General features: G+C 41.6%; 1 protein-coding gene across 1 annotated transcript; it reads left to right on the top strand.

The window, feature by feature from the left end:
• Positions 1-359: 359 nt before the first annotated feature.
• Positions 360-20,832, top strand: Fdx1 (ferredoxin 1). The gene is made up of 4 exons (XM_041638623.1): positions 360-686; positions 6,150-6,274; positions 17,005-17,134; positions 20,632-20,832. Exons 1-4 carry the CDS (start codon positions 490-492, stop codon positions 20,744-20,746), a joined length of 567 nt encoding a protein of 188 aa, XP_041494557.1. The 5' UTR covers positions 360-489; the 3' UTR covers positions 20,747-20,832.
• The last annotated feature ends 1,901 nt before the right edge of the window (positions 20,833-22,733 follow it).

Here is a 22,733-nt window from a genome sequence, read left to right as displayed (position 1 = left end):
CCCTGTCTCAAAAAAAAAAAAAAAAAAAAAAAGTTAACTTGCTAAGTTTCAGGGTTTTATACACACAGTGTGTCAAGTTTGTAAAAACTCTCCCCTGTCCTGGGTAGGAAAAACCTAGATCCCTTTTGCTCAAACTTGAACTCTAAAGGCGGTGCAAACTGCGATATTTGGCTTTGTTTAGAGGGAGTGGGACGAAGACGGTTCAGTTCACCAGGTGGCTTTTTGGACAGTCTTTGAAGAATAATTGCTCCCGAGCGCGGAGCCCACTGCAGAAGGTCAAGGTGAACTCACTCCTGCCCTGCTCACTGGAGCCGTGCTCGGCCCCGCCCCGCGGAGGCGTGGCATCGGCGGGGCGGGGCGCGGCCGTGGGTTATAGGACACGCAGGGCGCTCGCGGGGCAGTAGTCCGCTCGTCACCGGACTCGAGGGACCCGCGTGACCCTCAGGACTGCGCAGGACATCACAGGACCCGGAACCTTCCGACCGGGGAATGGCGGCCGCTCCGGCCGCCCGACTCCTGCGCGCCGCCTGCGCCTCCGTCGCTTTCCGTGGCCTGGACCGCGGCTGGCTGCTGGCCTGTGCGGTCCGCGCGGGAACTGCCGTCCCCCGGTGGACCCTGAGCCCCGGCGTGCACGCAGAGGCCGGGCGGGGACGGCCGCTGAGCTTGTCTGCGCGCGCGTGGAGCAGGTGAGGCGCGGCGGCGACGGCTGGGTCCCGGCGTCCCTCGGCCTGCGTTTCCGCCCGGGCACTCTTCCGCCTCCTGACGCCAGCGTTCCGGGGCCTGGCTTGGCGGTGCGGGGCACTGGCCCCGGGGCTTCCTCGGTGGGGTGTCCTTGTCGCCCTTAGCGTCGTGGTTGCTCCTCTGGCAAGACTAGCACACGCTGGCCTTTGTGCTGCCTTCCGGCTAGGGAAGGGTTAGGCTTGCCTAGGGTAGAGTTTAAACCCGCACAGACTTTAGTCCCTGTAGACCTAGGATAACAGTGTTGCCCCTACAGAATGATTTAAGGGATAAATGACTCCGTACAGGTGACGTTTGGTCTTGCGCCTGGTTGAAAATGAGGGCTCAGTAGGTAGGTGCTTCTTAGCAACAGTTCTTGGGGGTCATAGTGTAGAGAATTCTGTGGGAAATGTTCAGAGAGTTGAGAGCTCCCCATAGGTGGAAGGTTTGTATTGGGCATATTTGTTTTTAAAGGCACTGCCCCCTTAGGTTGACTAAAGATAAAATTGACTTAAAGTTTCTGAGTGTGGTGACATGTTGACAATTACATAATGTCCGTGTCTATGAAAAACAGCTGTTGCTTCAAAGGAAAGATGAGAGTTTTCTTCAAAGCTAAACATGAGTGCCCATTCCTGGAAACAGATTAGAGTTTCCATGAATTGTATGTCCCTCTGTGGAAGAACTCGCTCAACTTTGTAGTCACAGACCCAAAGAAAGTCAAAAGTCAGTGTATTTGCCAAATGTAATGAGGGGACAGCAAATGGATTACAGGGTTTTGAACCTAGCTTACATCTTTAGTGTTAGGATTGGAAGCCGATGGTCCATTAGGATAATACATTCCAAGACTTATTTGCCTGGTAACCATAAAGCTCAGAAACAGTGTCTGGTGATACATGACCATAAGGGTGTTAACAATAACCCAAGATAATTTTGGCTGTTTGTAGATATGCGGCAATCTGTGTCTTCACAGCTACGGATGTCTGTATCTGGTGTATCAGTCTACGGCATATTCAACACAGATACGGCTTCTTCAGAGAATTTCTGATCATAGAAATCCCTGCCAGTCGTTTGACTCCAGAATAGAGTATAGCAGGAAATGAGAATTTCCCCCCTCCCCCATGTGTTTTGTGTGGAGAGGGAAATCGTGGGGACCATTCAGTCCTATTTCCCCTGGTCTCTCTGACTGTTCACCTGTGGATGCCTTAATTTCTGTGGCAGATGCTTTCTGGATTTAAGTTGTGACATACTGAACATAATCAGTATAACTAGTATTTAAGGGAATACATATGCTTTTGCAAATTGGTTCCTACGATTTTGTCATTAGGTTTTGGATATTGTGATTCTTGACAGAGACATTGGAGCTTCAAGTAGATTTTCCAACTCGTATTATGCCAGACTCTTGCTGTTAACACAGCAGCTCCCAGCCATTTGTAGTTATTGAACATTAAGAAGATTGAAGGTAAATAATATTCATGGTTCTGTTTTGCAGTTATGCTAGCCATGTTTTAAGTATTTAAGTGTGTGGTGAGCTTCTCTACTGTGTTTGGCATTGCCAGTATAGGACCCTCCTGCTTAAGTTCAAAGTCGTATTGGACAAAGTAATTCTAGAAGCTGAGTTTCAAGTTCCACATCTATATAAACTCTCAATAAATGAATGTTGAAAAGCTTTTATTCCCAAACACCCTGACATAATACTTGATGTTTCTCAAGCGACTTGATTACAAAGGGCTTTCACACACATGATTTCACTGTACTTTTAAGACAGTCCTGTGAAGTAGGTAGGTAGGTGAGTGGGCATAAAGTTATCATATTAACTAGCTGGCAAAACATGGCCTAGACCTTGAATAGGTTCTATGCCTCATGGCAGATGACAGTCTTTGTCCTTGAGATTCTGTGGCTCTAACCAGGGCCCTCTTTGGTGTCAGGCGTGTGATCTGCTGCAGTACTGTAGCTGGTAGCTCTTTAGTTCATACTTTTGTGAGTCATTTCAGAGAGCAAAGGTGATGAGGGGAGGGCAGAGCCATAGACTGGCCTTTCCCTCTGTTAGCACCCCAGGCGATGTAGTGAAAGGGTAAGAACAGCTATATGTTCCTCCAGTGGTTCTCAACCTGGGGGTATCGACTCATTGTGGGGTTCTAGTGACCCTTTCACAGGGGTCACCCAAGACCATCAGAAAACACAGATACTTACATTACAATTAATAACAGTACAGTATAACAGTTATGAAGTAGCAATGAAATAATTTTATGGATGGAGGTCACCACAACACGAGGAGCTGGATTAAAGGGTCGCAGGTTAGGAAGATTGAGAACCACTGCTCTACTTCATTAGCCTGGGAGACCTACAGGACCACAGCCTTGTTTTTTAGTGTGCCTGCTGGGGTTGAGCAAAGCAAGTGGCTGTTTAATTGGGGATGAAGAATTTAGAAGAATTACATTTATTCTGCTACTTGAAATCTTACCTAGTGTGTCATTGACCAATCAGTTACTGAGTGTGAACAGACAGAAGTGTGGGCAAGTACATGTGTATAAAGTATTTCCATAAACTTCCTCTATTTTAACCATTCATTAAATTAAAAACAGTTTAATACTGGGCTAAGGATGTAGCTCAGTTAGTAGAGTGCTTGTGTAGTATGTGAAGCCGTTTGACCCCTAGCACCACACATAAAGTGTGCGGGGTGATTTTATATATATATATATATATATGTATGTATGTATGTATGTTATCCCAGCACTCGGGAGGTGGAGCAGAAGGATCAGAAGTTTAAGGCTGTCCTTTGCTACACGGAGTATAGGAAGTTAGCCCAAGATAAGTAAGGGTCTGTAGAAAAAAAAGTACTTTAATGCTTTTATGGGTGGAGTCACTGCTCTAGTTTACTTGTATATAGGAGTGATTTCCATGGTCACTGCTTTAGGAGTAAGACCAGAAGCCATGGCTTTTGCTTCTCCACTCTTTCACTTGAATTACCTTTTCCCTCTCATTTCTTCTTCCTTCTTTGTCTTAGCAAATCAATTACTTATCTTAGCATTTGTTAACAAGGGATGAATACCTTTAGTACAGTGGTTCTCAGCCTTGCTAACACTGCAAGGCTTTAATACAGTTCCTCACGTTGTGGTGGCTCCCAACTGTAAAAGTACTTTGTTGCTACTTCAAAACTAAGTTTGCTACTGTTATGGATCGTAATGAAATATCTGATATGCAGGATATCTGATAGGTGACCCCTGTGAAAGAGTCACTTGACCCCCACAGGGGTTGAGACCCACAGGTTGAGAACCACTGTTTTAGCACATAGTAGCAGTCCAGGTTCCTAGCAGTAGAAAGAAGTTTGGGGGCTTTAAATAAAAGTTACTGATCCATGTGTGAGTTCTACCATGGCTTAGGCATTTTATACATTGTCAAAACTGTAAGATAAATGCCTTGACAAAAGACTGATGTTAAAGTAATTTGAAATTCCTTTGTTGTAAGTTTAGCTGTGTGTTCTAGAACAACAATCCTAAAGCCCCCAGAGTGGAGTAATTCCATAAACATCCCCATTTACTATAGCTTAGCTTCCAGGCATTTGTCTGTGTCATTCTCTCCGATTCATATTGCCATATGGCTTGCCGACTGTCCCATCTGGTTCTTCAAGTATTAGAAGCCAAACAAGTTCTAAATGTGAGCTCATTTTCAGCTTTCACAAAGCTCCTTCTCTTAATCCTAGTAACCCCAATTTAAACCCAGTTGCCCATGCTGAAAATGTCAACATCCCTTTGCCGTGTGTGTGTGTGTGTGTGTGTGTGTGTGCGTATGTGTATGGTGTGTGGTGTGCACACACACATCCTAATAATATATAAATGAATTCCTAAACTTTCCATTTTACTACAGAGTTCCACTGGCTCAAGTCATTGCCTCCTACGTCCTTTTTAAATTTGTGTTTTAGAGAATCTTCTAGCTGTGAGGGCTGTTGTTATTCTCTGCTTTTTTACCTTGAGAAGAACATAGCTTTTAAATAGTTTAGTATTACAGTTCTTCAGTGCAAGGATCCTTGTTTTACAGAGCCCAGGTTGGGACTCAGGTACAAAGAGCATTGCCCTGACTCTGCTCTGAAGCCATGAAAAACAAACATACAGTTTTTTTTTTTCCTGTCTTTGACAGTCCTGAGCCTGACACATGCTAGGAGTGCCAGGCGAGTAAAAGTACTTGTTTTTAAAGGCCTCTCTCACCCCCAATTAAAAGAAGTTTGGGAGCGTAGACTTTTTTTTTTTTTTTGAAGGCACACGCAGAAATTTTTATCTTTTTTTCATTTAAGAAATATTAGTGTATATTCATTGTACAAGCTGATGAAAATTTTCACTGATATTTTAAGGTTGGACCTTTTTAATCAGGATCCTTTTATCCACTGCCATATCAACATTATCCACTGGGAGGCGGTTCATCCGACTTACTTGTGAATTTTGATTGTGGTTAAAAATTACAACTAATTAAGTGCTGGGAATGGAAGAGACATCTCCAGGTGCGAGTATGATGATTTTCCCCACATTTTAATGATGTTTGGTAAAAAGGAGAACAGTTTAGGTTTACTTGATGATATATAACAGAGTAACACACATGCAGTGGTGTATGGCTCCCCAGGAGTCTGTTAGTGTTGAATGCACCGTGTGGACGAAAATGAAATGTTCAAAGACTCACAAAAGTGTAAAACAGCTGCCCCTGGGGTCAGAGTCTCATGACCAGACACGTGCACTGTAGTGACACGGGTGGCTAGCAGAATGGTTTGTTTCTTATGAAGCTGACCACAAACAACCTTGAACTTGTCTCTCAGGGCCATGGTCACAGAGATACTGTTCTTCTAAGAGCTTGTGAAAGCAAAATAGGTTTTATGAACTAAGGGTGTAGCTCAGTGGTCAGATATGTGCTTAGCATGTGTAAGGGTCTGGATTCAATCCCTGGCGTGGAAATCAAACCAGAATCACTGTTGCCTCCACCACAAAACCCAGGAGACTTGCTGCCTGGTTATGATTGCTGAGTGTTTGTACAGATCTGTGACGGGTGGGGAGACAAAAGTTCACACCCACGGGGCTGCTGGGGCAGGACATAGTTTTCATTTTCTTTAAGAGATCAATCCTGCCCTCTGTAGCGGGGGTAGAGGATAAGTCCTCAGTCTGTACTGTCTTCTTCCTACACGTGTGCCTATTCATTTGACCTTGCAGTTAAGTTATGATTTAAATTTTTTTATTTGTTACTCTTGTGTGAGTTATGTTGATAATGTGTTTGTGGGCACCCATGGCACTTTTGTAGAGGTCAAATAACCACATTTTGGAATGAGTTCCAGGGACCCACCTCAGGTGGTCAGGCTTTCATGGCAAGAGCCTCTATGTGATAAATTATCTCCTTGGCCTTTAAATTATATTTTGAAATTACTAAAAATATTGAAATACTGCTTCCTTTCTCAGCTCAGAAGATAAGATAACAGTCCACTTCAAGAACCGTGATGGTGAAACACTAACAGCCACGGGGAAAGTCGGTGACTCTCTGCTAGATGTTGTGGTTGAAAATAATCTAGACATTGATGGCTTTGGTAAGTTACCTTGCAAGTTTCTGAGTAAATTACAGGTTTTTTTTTTTGTTCGTTTGTTTTAACTTTTAAATTGTAACATTCTAATTAAATATTATAATTTAGGACATGTTATTTTATTTTGTTTATAAAGATTATTAGAGTAGGGGCTGGAGAGATGGTTCAGTGGTTAAAACCACATACTGCTCTTCCAGAGGATCTGAATTCTGTTCCCAGCACCCAGATTGGTTGGCTCATGATTGCCTGTAATTCTGGATGCAGGGGATCCCACACTATTTTCTGTCTTCTCCGACAGCTGTACACATATGGCACACACTCAGGCAGAAACATGCTCACATAAACATTTAAAAACCCAAGATGGATAATAAAGGACACTTGTTTACTTTTAGACAATAATTCAAATAGCCATGTGACTCAGAAATCGATTGTGGTCTCGTGCCCACTGTTCACCTGCGCTGCAAGCCAGAGAGATGAGAGGTAGAAGGTACAGGACAGAAGTAGTGAATACCATAGCACAGAGAAATTTGGAATAACTTTGATTTAATTCTAAATGTCATTTTACTTTCTCAGGAGAAACATTATGTAGAAAGTTTTCATTTCTTCTGATCAAATGTACAAACCTGGTGTTTCCACACCTCCATATTGTACTTCAGGGAGGCTCTGGCTGTGTCTAAATTGTTCTTTTCTGTGGGTTCTTGGCTCATTGCCATCTTTATTACCTGAGAAATCAGATTTTGGGGCTCAGGAAGTCTAGCCAGCAATGTTTATTTACTACGGGTGTGTGTGTGTGTGTGTGTGTGTGTGTGTGTGTGTGTGTGCAATGCATGTGTGCATATATTTATGTGCAGGCTTGATTATGCCATGTGTGGCCATCAGAGGACAGCTTTATGGAGTTGGCTGTTTCCTTCCATGGGGTACTCAGATTTGATGGCAAGCTCCTTTACCGATCTGCCTTGCCAAACTAGCAGTGTGAGTTGTCACAAGCTGTTCCCGTGATTTGGATGGTGCATATTAGGTTTGAAAAGCACTAGTCTTTCCAGTTGTAATTTCTTTTTGTTCAATACATTTTTTACAACCTTGGTATATAGTTTATAATTATACAAATCAGATGTTGACTGATAATAAATCATAAGTTTATTTTAAACCAAATAGATGTTTGTTTATTTTTATATAAAGAACTAAATCTTTTTATTTTTTATTGGGGGGGTTGTATTTTGAGACAGGGTTTCACTGTGTAGCCCTGACTGTCCTGGAACTTACTATGGAGACCAAGTTGACCTTGATCTCACAGACAACTGCCTGTCAAGTACTGGGATTGAAGACATGCAGCACCACGCCTGGCTTTAAAGAACTAAATATTTGATTCTGTAGGACATAAGCACATCTTCAGTATTTTTCAGAGTGGTCCAGTGTTTTGAGTTTGGTTGTCAGTGCTAAGAATTGTGCTTCTTATATATAGCCCAAAATGGCAGACGTATGCTTAGGGCCATTTCAAAAACATTGGTAATTCTCTCCACCAAGCCAGAATTTATTAAACAGTTTTTTTTTTAAAATGAAACTCAAGTCAGTAACTCAAACAGCAATTTTTAAATTGAAAAATAATCCAAGGATACATTAACTTGTTATTGATATGCTGTAGAATGACGGTGGAAAAACATCTGAAGCCTTTATTTTTAATGGTAAACCAGTTTGTTTCTTTAAGGGCAGAGAAGTTTGTATGCACAATAGAAAGATCACACTTTTGGCTGGCGAGATGCTCAGCAGTTAAGAGCTCTTACAGAGGACCAGGGTTTAGTTTCCAGCAACCACATAGTAACTCACAACACCCTCTCTGATCTTTGTGGACATCAGGCACCTATGTAGTACATTGATTTACATACAGGCAATCATTTATACACATAAAATAATTAAAATTTAAAAATTAAGAAAGAAGCACTGTAGTTCATAACATACAGCAGTCTCAGCTCTGAACCAGGGTGTTTCTGCAGTGTTGTTGGCATTTTCTGTGAGATGGTGTACACAGTGCAGTAATTGTAGGCTGCGCACTCAGAACCAAGGCTGTAGTCAAGTCACAGAATGCAGCACCATCTAGGTTGCCAGAAACACTTCAGATCCATCATGGTCTATTTTTTTTTCCGTCCTTATGTTCAGGAACATTTTACTGCTATAAATCGTTTATCACCCTTTTGTTCAGTTTTTGGAACCCCAGATAGAGTCGTGATCCACACTTGAAGAGGTTTTGGTCTAGGGCTAGAGAGCTATTTCAGTGCTAAGATCATTGGCTGATCTCACAGAGGACTTCCCAGCATCCACATGGCAGCTCATACCATTTGTAACTCCAGCTCTAGGATATCTGATGTCCTCTTTTGATATCTCTAGATAGTGTGTGTGCACACACACATGCACACACATACACAGAGACATTAGACTCATATACATAAAAATATGTATTTTTATTTTTTGGTTTTTCGAGACAAGGTTTCTCTGTAGCTTTGGTGAAAATATGTATTTTTAAAAGACTGCTTTGGTATGTAATATAGCCTGACTATGTTGTTTCAGGGCATGGTTCAAGTCCTATTATAAGGGCTGTTGTTAGTTCTTTTCTCTGTCATTTTCCCATTAAGTATTAAGTCTGCCTTCATGTTAGTGCTTTCTGAAGTTTTTCTTGGAGGGAAGATCGCTTTCATTCGATAGTAAATTCCAAAAAGCTGCCTTTTGGGTGGCCTTCCATAGGGTTTGTGAAGAATTGATTTTTTTGTAATGTTTTTTCTGAGCTTGTAAAGCTAATGTTTCTACCAGTTTCAGGGTAATTATGATCATTACCATTTATGTTTATACCACATCCTGGCATGTTATCTGGTGTTGGTATTGAACCAAAGCCTTATGCATACTAAGAAAATATTCTATCATTTTATTGTGCCTTCAGCTCTTACCTTCCATTTTATAGATGAAAAAACCAATACTCATTTTTGTAGTGATATTTTGTTTATGTTTTAACAAATAAAATTTGCCTGAAGATCAGAGTGCAGAGCTAAGCCACTAGAGGCCAGGGAGTGGTAGGCATACACCTTTAATCCCAGAATTTGGGAGTCAGTGGCAGAGGGCTCTCTGGTAGTTCAAGGTCACCCTGGGCTGCGTAAGATTGAATTTGTCTAAAAGGGAAATGTAGCTCACACAGAGGGATCCCACACCTTTAATCCCAGCACTAGGGAGGTAGAGACAGAAGTGATATGGCTGGGGAGAGAGAGGAATTCAAGGTTGGAAGGGACAAAAGCTCAGTAAAGTCTGAGGACAGGATCACTCCTTTGGTCTGAGCATTGGTAGAGATAAAAGGTCCCTCTAGTGGCTTAGCTCTGCACTGTAATCTTCAGGCAAGCTTTATTTGTTAAAATATAAACAAAATATCACTACACATTTCCTCTTGTTTATATGTGGCAAGTCATTCAGCTAATTTATATCCCAGGGTACCTAATGTCTCAGCATTCCCTTTTTCTCTCTGCCATTTTTCTTTGTGTCTTTCTATATAAACACCTTTAACAGAAATTAGGTAATGAAATGATTGATACAATACATTTTTATGGAGTTTTACAGGGATGGTCTGGAACTCACTATCCTTATGCCTCAGCCTCTTGAGTGCTGGCATCATAGGCATGTACCTCCAAGTCCAACTAAACTGCACTTTTAATTGAGCTTTGCTGAAGTATTCTCTCACAATGGATGCTAGTGTGTTGAAAAGTAATTGAGACTAAACTCTGGGATCAGATAGATTGTGGTTCACAAACCAACACTGTCAACTCAGACCTGCAGCGTGCCCCCCCCCCCCTCGAGAATGAAGATGAGCAAGAGCAAGAGCCTAGCTACACACTGAAAGGAATACCTGCAGAGTGAGATGCCCGTAGAGATGATCTAGAAGATACACAGACTACTCACTCGCTCATCTCTAGCTGACTGTGAGGTCTCTCACAAGCCAGAATGAAGACTAACATACAGATTGCTTGGTTGTTGAAGCATTTGCCTAATCACCTGAGCCTCTTGGCACCAGATATTTGAACCTCTGGCCAGTCTTTTAGCTGGCCACTGAGCTGGGATTCACACCCTGAGGATATGAGCTTTAGAGAATTGGTCTACAGCAGCGATTAGATAACTGACTGCAGCAGTGACCACCAGTGAGCAGCAACTGCAGCACACTGGGCAGGGCGAGCGCCTTATTCCCAGAGTTTCCACATTGTGGTGTCTACATGTGCACAGAAAAAGAAATTCAAGATACACAAAGAGCAAGACATGGCCCTTACTTGGAAAAACAACCAAAAGCTGTTGACAAGGAAACCCAGATGCTAGACAATTTTTGTTTGCTTTTTGAAACAGGGTTTCTCTGTGTAGCCACGACTGTTCTGGAACTAGCCAAAATGTTAAATCAGGTTTTAAAACTGTATGACAATGTTCTTGGTCATGTTCTAGACCAACACGTCTATGTGTGTGGAGACTGTTGGCTCTCTGTGGGAACATTGCAAAAGAAATTGTGTTTTTAGCCCCTGAGAACACTCAGGTGAACGCTGTAACCAAGGGAGGCTATTTGTGTCATTTTCTCTGCAGATTCATTTTCACTTTTAGGAAGTGACACTTGTCCCTGACAGTTTACTACAGAGATGCTTATAACAGAAAAGATTCACAAAAACAGCTGCCCACCTACAGAGAATCGATATGTAGTCTTAGACTGCAAGACTATCTAGTTGTGTAAAACTCTCTCAAGGAGAGTTTTAAGAACTAAGCATCAGAAGGAAGTTTTTATTTTGGTTACAAAAGTCCCTCAACTGTATCAGTTACTTTTTTGTTACCTTTATAAAAGACCTGGCCAATTGTATCTAGGAAGGACTGTATCTCTGAGGCAGGCCTTGAAATGGTGTATCTGAGGCCAGCCTTGAACTCCTGATTTTCTTTTTCCATCTCTGTGTGCTGAGAGTACATGAACCACCATGCCTGGTTTCTGTCATGCCTGAGTGCAAACCTAAGGTGTCATGTATGCTAGGCTAGCACCCTACCAACTGAGACACATTCCCAACTCCAGTTTATAGCTTCTAACAGCATCTTAGAGAAATAAAAAATAATAGAACATAGAAAAACACAATCTCTTTTGCAGGGGTTTTGCTGTGAAATATTTATTTTATAGAGTGTTTGTGTAAAATTAAATTCACACTGTGGGTGAAGGTTGAAACAGTGTTTCCCCTAAATCCTATTTGGTGTGGTTGAGTAGAGCTTTCCTGCCTAGGCTTGTCTGTCCGTTTCGCCACTCTCACAGTATTGTGATTTTGGACCAGGACCCTAACTTTTTACCTTGTCTTCTTACTTGTAGAATGGGGCTAATATTAGTATATGCCCCATAAGGTTGCTGTGAAGATCAAATGAGTTAATCCAAGTGTATCAGATCTTTTTTTGTTGTGATAAAAACACCCTTGACCAAAAGCGGCAAAGGAGGAGTTTATCTTGGTTTACTACAGTTACAGGTGGGAGGTCTACAATAGTAAAGAAGACATGGCAGCAGGTGTCCATAGCGGGAAGCTCAGAGAGTATGTCCTCAACCACAGATGTGAGAGAGTGAACTGGAAGGGGGAAGCCTACAACCTCTCAAAGCATGACATGCTTCTTCCAGCAAGCCTTTACCTCCTCAAGGTTCTATAACACCCCCCCCCCCGCTGCCCCCAACAGGGATCTACTACTAGGGTCTACGTGTTCAAACACCCGAGCTCCACACATGGCTGAGTCCATGGTTTCTGCAGTATCTACCCATGTGATCTCATCTTTTCTGTGACCATAAGTCCTTCCTAAATGCCACTAGAGATTAAATTTATATGTTTGGCTCAGTTTTCTCCTCTGAGCTTGAACTTGCAGATTCAACTCCCTTGTTTACATTTCTTTTTAGAAATCCAAAAGAAATTTAAAACTCAAATATTTGCTTTTTAAACAATTATTTACCCCCTTCACCATATGTGTATAATATTTGTGTGTGAGTGTAGGCACACACATGCTATATAATACACGGGCGGAGGCTGAGGACAGGCTGCAGGGTCAGTCGTTCTTTTCCACCATGTGCATTCTGAACATAAACTCAGTCATTAGATTTGGCAACAATTGTCCTTACACACTGAACCCTGTTTCTGGTAAAAAAAAAACAAAAACAAAAAAAAAACAACAAAAAAAAAACCACCATGTTTTTTTAAACAACTTTTGATCCTGCCCTTCTCCTTAAACAGTCTTTCCTCCAGCATTTCCTAGATCAGTAATGAGTACTGCCCAACTACTGCAGGCTAAAACCTGAGCAGCTTTGTTTTCCTGGTACATCCAGCACTTCAGCACCTACTCTCACTTAACCCTCCAGTGGATCCTCTTGGCTCTGGTAAGCCATTGCATATCTGAACCTGTGAACCTGCTTCTGCCCTTGAGCTCTGCAACGTGGGTGATTGTCAGCACACACATCAGCCACAAAGACTTCCCGTGCGCTTAGGACAAAATCCGTGTTCCCATCGGCCTACGGCTGCACATGGTGTGCCCTCCCTCTGCTCTTCCGCTCTCCTCCTCTTCTCATTTGTCTTCTTCCTGTTTTGGTGATGCTGACCTCTTAGAAGCTTGAACTCAAACTAAACTTCACACCTTTGAGACTTCATGTGCATTTTTCCTCTGCTGAGACACTGTCTTCTCTCTCCCATCCCACAAAGTCTTATTTATATTCTGTATCTATTAAGTCTATGTGTATTACTTTCTTAAGCCATATAGGGGAAAAACATAGCAGATGATGGCAAATGTTGTGGAAGAAATGCCTGGATTCTGGGATGCAGGGTATTAGGTTCAGGTAGTAAAAGAAATCCTCCTTTGCCCAACCACCCAGGCTCTAAGTGGTGTTTCTCTGTTACTCCCAACCCATTATAAGCTGGCATTGTTTGTAGTACCCAGTCTACAATAGTTTGTCATTGTCTAGTCTGTCCCACTGCCTGGCCTCAGACTATCCTTTCATAGCAGTTACCACATTTTGGTAATACATTTAGTCACTCCTGTGTCCTTCTACTGGACTCTGGTAAGGGATACAGTCATTCTTAACTCATTTGTTGTTGTGTATGAAGGAATGAGTAAATAAATAGTTCAGAATGGACAGTTGTGAACTTAGGAAGCAATACAATGCATACCAACTTTTGTGTTAATAGATAATCCTTTCAGTATTGTGTGCTGCAGTATTCTGCCACTTGGGGGCAGTTATACATCTGTGATTAAATTTATCTAGCTTATCATTTCAAACTTTTTTCTTCTGTAATTTTCACATGCCTGCTTTATGAATATTCAAGATAAGAGGTTCCTGTACTGTTTATACAAGTCTGTATTTCTGCTTGCTGTTATGCTTAGTGTTGATTTTCTGATACTTTGTTCCATCATCCTTTGGACAATATGATTATATGTAATTTCACATTTTCAATATGTAACTTCCCACACAGCTGTATTCTAGGTTTCATTTAGTAAAGGGGTTAGGTGTGTGAGGGTGACCCACCTTATCTTGTCAACAGCATAAGTGAATGTAATGAGCCTAATACAAGACTTGCATGTAGGTAACTTCTGTCAGCAAACTTAGATTTCATAAATGGAAAGAGGAAATTTCATATATCTATAAAGTATACTTTTATTATCTCTTCATCCCTATGTATCTCCAACTTCCTTTGGTGTCCCCTACACTGTCTTCCTTTAAACTTCCTGTCCTTCTTTTGGCTATTAATACTCCCTGAGACCAATTAGTGCAGCTAATATATGATGGGTGTAGGGTCACCCATTGGGATATTGAACAATTTACCAGGGTCATGTCCTCAAAAGAGTATGAATCGATCTCCCTCATCACCCATCAACTGCCAATAGCTCCTATGCCAAGGGTCGGGCCTTAGAGCCCCTCCTACATCCATGCTGGGTTTTTGACTGGAGTAATCTTGTGCTGGTAATCACGGATGCTATGAGTTGATGTGTGCAGAAGCTGTGTCAGGTATAGATGTCAGCATTTCACAATTTTCTTCCTCCTCAACCAATGCTTAAAATTCTTTCTGCCCCTCTTCCATAATGCTCACTGAGCCTTAGAGTTGCTTATGTTGGCACTTTGACCAGTTATGAGTCTTCTGCATTAATCACTCACTGCCTGCTGGAAAAACAAGCTGTGATGGTTGGTGGTGGTGCATGCATTTAATCCCAGTACTTGGGAGGCAGAGGCAGGCAGATCTCTCTGAGTTTGAGCCCAGCCTGGTCTATAAAATGAGTTCCAGGATGGCCAGGAGTACACAGAGAAACACTGTAGTAAGGGGCAACAGGCTGCGTTCCTGCCGCCCGGCTCCTGGCAGCCTGGCTAGCTTATGCCCCAAAATAACAACACACAAATTGTATTCTTTTAAACACTGCCTGGCCCATTAGTTTCAGCCTCTTACTGGCTACTCTCACATTTTGCTTAACCCATTTCTAATAATCTGTGTAGCACCACGATGTGGTGGCTTACCGGGAAAGATTCAGCATGTCTGACCTGGCGGCTGGCTCCATGGTGTCTGGCCCAGAGAGGAGAGGCATGGCAATTGCCTCACTTCCTCCCAGCATTCTGTTCTGTTTACTCTGCCTACCTAAATTTCTCTCCTATCAAAGGACCAAAGCAGTTTCTTTATTAACCAATGAAATCAACTCAAAACAGAAGACCCTCCCACACCATGTCTCAGAAACAAAACAAAACAAACAAAATAAAAAACAAGTTTCTCCCACTAGGGTTGAGAACATAACACAAATCAATATTTAGAAGGCAGTTGGATAGCTTAACCAATAAGCAAAACAACAATAGTAAATTCCTGCCAGGTTTACAGTAACAGGTTTGGAATCCCTTCTGTGAAGCCAGATTAAAGTCCAGTCAGAAAGCCAGGCGGGTGGCAGCGCACGCTTTTAATCCCAGCACTCAGGAGGCAGAGTCAGGCTAATCTCTGTGAGTTTGAGGCCAGCCTGGTGTATAAGAGCAAGTTCCAGGACAGGCTCCAAACCTACAGAGAAACCTTGTCTCAAAAAAAAAAAAAACAAAAAAAAAAAACAAATAAACCAGTCAGAAAGTTGTTGGTTACTGCTTGACACGACAGTCATGCCACTATTGCACCAATGTCCACATATTGCCAATCTGGTTAGTATTGCAGCATTCAGGGTCTAGTGCTGGATGAGACCATTGATATAGTTCTTCCCCCCCCACCACCCAGCAGCCTAAGATTTCTCACCATTTCCAAATAGTTATTATCTAGGTCTGCTGCCAACACATATATTATTTATACTCATGATTCTTACAACTCCCAGGCGAGGTTGGTATAGTTGCTATTAAAATAACAGAAGCACGGAGAGTAAAGACACCTACTATGATGCAGTAAACAGAAGAGGTGGTTAAAGGTGGGGAATCTGGTTCCAGAGCTCATATACCCGACTCTTGTGCCTCATTACTTGGACCTTCCCGAGGCTATCAGTGCTTCTAAATGACTTCAGTAAAAACTAAGGTGCTCTCTCTCTCTCGCTCGCTCTCTCCCTCTCCCTCTCCCTCCCCCTCCCCCTCATGTGTTATGTGTATTCTGGTGCATGGTATGAAGGTTTTTTCCCTCACCTTTCTTCTTGATTGAGGCAAGTCTCCTTTTTTTTTGTTTTTGTTTTTGTTTCTGCTGTTATGTTTTATACTCTAGGCTATCTGGCTCATGAACTTCTGGGAGATCTTGTGTACTAATGTTTATATATATACCAAGTAGTTGCTTTAAAATAAGTTGTTTATGATTTGTTATCTTTGTGTGTCTGATTTATGTACCTGTTTTATTTGCCTATATACCTGTGGTCACTTAAAGATTTCTCACTTGAAAATGGGTCATGAGTGGGAAAAAGTTGAGGAAGCCCTGGCTTATATAGTTGAGTTTCTTTGTAAGACAATTTCCAAATGAAGTCTTTCTTAATTTGTTTGGATGGCGTGATTTTGTTAGTTTCCTTTGTGTGGTGCCTGGCACATGACAGGAGCTGAGTGAATAACTGCTAAGTTAATGGTTTAAAAGTGGAATAAGGAGCCAGCGAGATGGCTCAGCAAGTAAAGGCACTTGACATCACATCTGGTGACCAGAGTGTGGTCCTGAGACCCACCCACATGGTGCACATGCTCACACACATACACAGCACACAAATATAGAATAAATATAATTTTAAAATGAAACGAAAGGAATGATCACATTATTTAAATCTGTGGTGTATCTTAAAATGTCTTGTTTGTTAGGCCCAGTTACTTAAGGTTGAGAGGGAAGAATATTTAACTTTATTTAGGTGTAGTGTAGTTACTTCCTCTTGGATAACACAAGTCATTATCTGTTATTTTGAGGTTCTCCAGGTAAGGTGAATTATGTGTGTATGATTTATACATTGTTGCTATATATATTTAAGAATACATCTTTATGTGTACGTGTGCCTCAGTTATGAACTTGGATACATTTTAATATTAGACTTGTATGTCCTTCATGGTCCCTTCACATTGCCTGTTTATGACGTACCTTTGTGAAGTGCTGTGTGAGTGGTTTCAGACAATGTGGGGCTGGAGGACCTCTTCCTGACTCGTGATTATTCAGTACTGAAACCCTTTAAGTTAGTGTTGTAGCTGATTCTAAAACACAGAGCAGCCAGGTGTGCACTGCTGCGGTGCACAGCATGGTCAGCCTCTGCTGCTCTTACAGGTGCTTGCGAGGGAACTTTGGCTTGCTCCACCTGCCACCTTATCTTCGAGGATCATATATATGAGAAGTTAGATGCCATTACCGATGAGGAGAACGACATGCTGGACCTGGCTTACGGACTCACAGACAGGTGAGTAGATTTTGTTGGTTAGTTTTGTTTTAGGATCGGTGTCTTAACTTTTGGTCAGGGTGGCCTCACACTCGTGTGTGCTGAGATCACAGGCATAAGGCACACTGTGTGTCTGACCTGTGAGTAAGTGACATCCTGGGGAAGTCTGCATTATCTTCCTTCAGGTCTAAGATCACTCCACGAGTAGGAGTAGATAGAGAACAGTCACGAAGTTTAAGCATCCTCTGGGAACGTTTCTCTTTCACTGTCCACACTTGCTCCCCATGAAGCTTCCCCTTTACAAAATCAAAGAGTTAATTGGTAGTAATAGTTTCTAATCCAATTACATCTTTAGTCTATTTTTGCCAGGAATTAATATTTATCATAATTTCATAGGATTGAAATAAATGGAATGCTTTTTATAGTATTCTTGAAGAACAGATTTGATAATTGAACAAAATTATAGTGGAAATTTTACCTGTCTGAGAGAACTGAGTTTTCAAAGAAACTTAATATATAATAGTAATTATGTTAAGGTGAGTAGTTCTTTCTCTAGGTGTATAGTAAAGTAAATTAATCAGAGCTTATTAATTAGTAGGTAGTTTCTCTTAAACACAGTGAGCTTCGCAAAAGCAGATGGCATCAGTGATACTATTTTTTAATTATCCCGTCTTAGAGTCAAGGAAGGCTTGTCCTTGATTGACTGTTTCAAGGCATAATTAAGGAGGCTTATTTCTTAATGAGAGTGGGTTTTGTTTAACTGTATTTTGCTACCTTAATGAAGAATAACTTCTTAAAAACTGTATTAGCTTACAAGATTCATGTAGTAAGAATAAATTTTTTAAGCAGTTATAGTGATAATAGTTTTATTAATTTCAGTTTGTTTCTTTTATAGTTTTATAGTTCATTTTTCCCAATTTTCTGTTCTGTTTGGTTTTGGATGCTAAGGGCCTTGCCCATGCTAGACAGAGCATCCTGTCCGTCAGTGAGCTATGTCCTGGCCTCCACCTTCCTCTTATTGAAGTGAGACTAATACCCTGGGAAGAAAGAGTGAGCTCTTCATACCTTTTACATCCAAGCTGCCGCACTTATGCTTGGCTGCGCTCTGGCCCTGGGGTGCTGTTTCTCCCCACACTGTGCCTACAGTGTTCTGCTTTGCCTCGCTGACAGTCGCTTCGCTTTCTGAATCATTGTCCTCTAAAGGATAGCCTTGTTTCACTCACCACATATGAAATGCTGAGTACCTGACTGTCGCCCTAAGACCTCCCAAGTCCTATAGTTATCTCTGTTGCCTTGCCATGGTTTTTGCTCTCGCAGATAGAGCATGATGCATAATTAAGTATTGTCAAGGCTGTTTCTAATTCTACAAAGAAGAACTACTGATGGGAGGTGATTTTTTTTTTCTTCCAATCATCAAAATTTTCTTTGGTTAAACTGGCTTTCTTACTCCACGAAGTGGTGCCTCACTATGTCTAAATTTATATGTGTTGTCCTGGCTGCTTTTTTTGTTTTTTCAAGCAAGCTTTCTCTACCTTTGGAGCCTTTCCTGGAACTAGCTCTTGTAGATGAGGCTGGCCTTGAACTCACAGAGATCCGCCTGCCTCTGCCTCCTGAGTGCTGGGATTAAAGGCGTGCGCCACCACCGCCTGGCTGTCCCGGCTACTGTTTTAAACTATAATTCTCCGTGTAATTTTTCTTTCTTTCTTCTTTTCTCCTCAGAGGAGGTGCTGGGTGGATTGTACAGTAGGCGAGTGCTCGGTCATTGAGCCACAACCCAGCTCATTGCTTGTCCTTGTCCATATTTTGCAGCAACAAAACGGAAGTGCCTACTTTGCCTCTCCCTCAGATGTTCTCCTTAGGTTCTTTTGGCTCTTCCTGAGTGTTAAATCTTACACGCCCTTCAAAGTCTTCTCTAGACACCACGTGTCCTGTCCAGGGTTCATTGTTCTGTTTGTGTGGCACTTGTCACAGCTCGCTATCGGTTGTCTCATCTCATCTGTCTGATTGACAACAGCAGTTAGTCTCTTCAACAGTCCTGCAAGCGAGCCTTTTCTCCTCCATCTTGATGATCAGGTTAGGAAAGAACAGAAAGTTGCCTGTGAACACACTGTTAGTGCTGGCTTTCCACTGGCTGGTTTTCTCTAAATTCTGTGCTTTCCTCTGAATGCCTCTCCTGTGCCCAAGGTGTAATAGGTGAAAGCACTGAGTTGAGTGCTCTGTGTATACCCATTAATGTGTAGTACTGTACCCATTGGCATTTAGTAAAACAATCACTGACATTTAGTAATATACCAGTTGACATTTAGTACTGTACCATTGACATTTAGTGGTAGAAATTTTACCATTATACATCCAGTAAATGTTTGAAGCCATTAATGCAGCTAATGCTGTCAGAACATGATGTCAAAGAGAGTTTGATTATAAGATTAGCCTTTTTTTTTTTTTCAGTATTGGGAACTGAACCCAGGGCTTTTCACATGATAGGAAAGTACTTTACACTGAGGTGTATCCCAGCCCTTTATTTACTTTTTTTGTTTTGAGACTGAATTTAAGTTAAATTCAAGCTGGAATTCTTACTCTTTTGCCCAGGCTGGCCCTCAATTTGCATTCCTCTTGTCTTAACCTCCTTCGTGGCTGAGGTGACAGGCACATGCCACCAGTCCTAGCCTAACATGTAACTTTTGTGTACTTCTAAGAGAAAAGGAAAGTGCTGCTTATTAAAATCTGCACTGTAGTATCTCTTCATTTAATATACTGCCTGCACTTAGAAAGCTTGTTCAAACATAGCCGTACACATGGGCCACATTTGTTGAAAACAGAGCGTCTAAGGAAAGCATGATTGGTAACAGTTTTGTGAAGGAAGAGGGGAAGATGAAATGATGGTCAGTCTTCCCATCACGGTTACACATTTGCATCTGCTGGCTTCCTCTGGTGTCAGTGATTTTGGTTTTATAATCCTTTTGGATTTATTTTGAAAGGGCTAAAACTTTAACACCTTTGGAGTCAACAGCATCCTTCTCTTACTTGGTTGGAGACACTGGTGTGTATAATGTGACCGAGTCCACAGCTGTGACACAGCAACCACTTCATATTGTAGCAGTGACTGTAAGATGCCATTGACCTGAAGATGGACTTTGATTTCAGAGATGTTAAAAATATGGGGGAAATACATTCTTACAATTGATGGTTTGAATCTATAGATTTCATTTTTGTCTTAAAGAATTTTGTTGTTATTGTCTGGCAGGATCTCTTATGAGGATGGTCATGAACTCCTAACCTGGCTCTGTCTTTTAAGTATTGGGTTTATAGGTGCTTACCACTATGGTTGTTTGGTGCTGACCTTCTGCTACCTCTAGTTGGGTTGGAGAGGGTGTCTGCTTTGGCTTAATGAAAACGTGGAAGATTAGCAAATTCTCCAACTGCTTTTTGCAAGAAAGTATAAAAATATCCTAAACAACTACAGGCTTCTGAATGACATGCATCCAATACTAAACTGAGCCTCCTTCCTTTCCTTGCAGGTCACGGTTGGGCTGCCAAGTCTGTCTGACCAAGGCTATGGACAATATGACCGTTCGTGTGCCTGAGGCGGTGGCGGATGTCAGACAATCTATTGACATGAGCAAGAATTCCTAAGATACATTAAAAAGAAATATTTTCATGAAATTTTTACCTATTTTTATAATTATTTCCCAGTATAATTAAATGATTACACAACAGAATATATTTCTCCTTGTGAGTAGCTGTGTTGTCTTAATTCAGTTCGTAGTACTGAAAGTCTGCAGTTTTCGTTTGATTAGATTATTAAAATGTCAGTTTAATTTTAGAAGCTAGCTGATATAATAAACTCCTTACACATTTTACCATGAATGTGTTCAAGTGATTTTAGTAAAACATTACTGTGTAATCTTATGTCTGCTTTTTTAAGAGGTAAGTTTAAAAAGAGTGTCGTTGGGGATAGATAGTTAGATCAGCAGTTCAGAGCACTGGCTCTTCTTCCAGAGGACCCACTTCAAATCCTAGCACCCAATGGCTGCTCATAAGGGTTTGGAACTCCACTTTTAGCCTCCACAGACACTGCATGCATTTGATGTATAGGTATATGATCAGGTAAAACGTTCACACTCACGAAATAAAAATTTCAAGAAACAATTTTTTAAAAAACTTGTCACTATTCTTGTTTCATGTAGGCAGGAGATCTCCATATAAGGTGGTTTGAGCAGGGTGTAATCAGAGAATCTGTGCTTCTGGCTGTCAGTTTCATGTTTAGACGGAAACTGACGGAAATATGAAGATCTCAGCTGAGGTTGGCAGATCTGTGTTACAGAGGACATCATGCGACCTCTCAAACAGTACGGACACAAGACCCAAAACTGGCTGATTGACAGGCCTGCTGGAACCACCTCAACTGGTCCTGTACTTCATGATAATGGCGTGTGTGTATCATTAGCCTTAAACTATTCTGTTCCTATTGTCCACTCGGTACAAGGACCACTCAGAAACTCCACTTAGGGATAAAAAGGGTAAGGAGAGCTTACTCTGTTCAGTAGAGATCTTGGTCCATTCCTGGGGTTCTTTAGTGTGCCTTAACTTAGGACTAATTGTCCTCCTTAAAGTTTGCCTGTAATACATCTCTCAAATCCTGTGCCACCCATCCCTCTCAGAAGCTTCCACTCACCTTTGGGTGTGTCCTTTTGTACTGTAGTAAAACTTTTCCTCAGTTTGTTCTTTGTCTTAAAGTCCTTTTGTTTTTTTTGGTTTTTTTGGTTTTTTTTTTTTTTGGTGGTGGTGTTGGTGGAAAGAACCTGGAAACACTGGGAAGAGGCCTCAGTCTGCTGTGTCTTGGAGAGCCCACTCCTCAGCCTCCATCCGCAGGAAACAGTGGGAAGAGGCCTCAGTCTTCTCTGTCTTGAAGAGCCCACTCCTCAGCCTCCATCCGCAGGCAGCATGATGTATGTATTTAAATGTATATGCGGGTGGAAAAGATACTTAATTGCTGAGTGAAACGTTTAATGTCTTTGTCTTTAATTATTTTTAAAAAAACTTTTTTTTTAAAAGCAAAGTGTTGTTTTTCTTTTACTTTAAATTTTGTTTTGGTTTCATTTGTTGGGTTTTTCATTGTTTTAAGCTTTTTTTTTAAGATTTATTTATTTTATGTATATGAGTGCCTTTATGCCAGAAGTAGGCATCAGATCTCACCATGTGGTTACTGGGAATTGAACTCAGGTTTTCCGGAAGAACAGCTAGTGTTCTTAACCTCTGAGCCGTTGCCCCTTAAAAAAACTTTTTTCATTTTACATGCCAGTACCACTTTCCACTCCCTCCCCTCCTCCTGCTCCCTCCACTTTCCCCCTCTTCCCACCCTCAACCACTACTGGGAGAAGACATGGGGAGTCAAAAAGTCTAGCACATTGCTTTGAGGCAGGACCAAGGCCCTCCCCCACTGTATCTAAGCAGAGCAAGGTATCCCTCCAAAGAGAATAGGTTCCAAAAAGCCAGTACAAGCAATAGGGATAAATACTTGTCTCACTGCCAGTGGCTTCACAGTCTGCCCCAGCTATACAACTGTCACCCACATTCAGAGGAAACACTTTCAGAAGTAAAACCTATAATAAGTATTCAA

This window comes from Microtus oregoni, unplaced genomic scaffold (assembly GCF_018167655.1).
Source record: "Microtus oregoni isolate MIOR12 unplaced genomic scaffold, Mior012 000055F_ref0000237, whole genome shotgun sequence".
Classification (NCBI taxonomy): domain Eukaryota; kingdom Metazoa; phylum Chordata; class Mammalia; order Rodentia; family Cricetidae; genus Microtus; species Microtus oregoni.
Note: the sequence above shows the minus strand (reverse complement) of the source record. Positions and strands in the feature narration are given on the sequence as shown.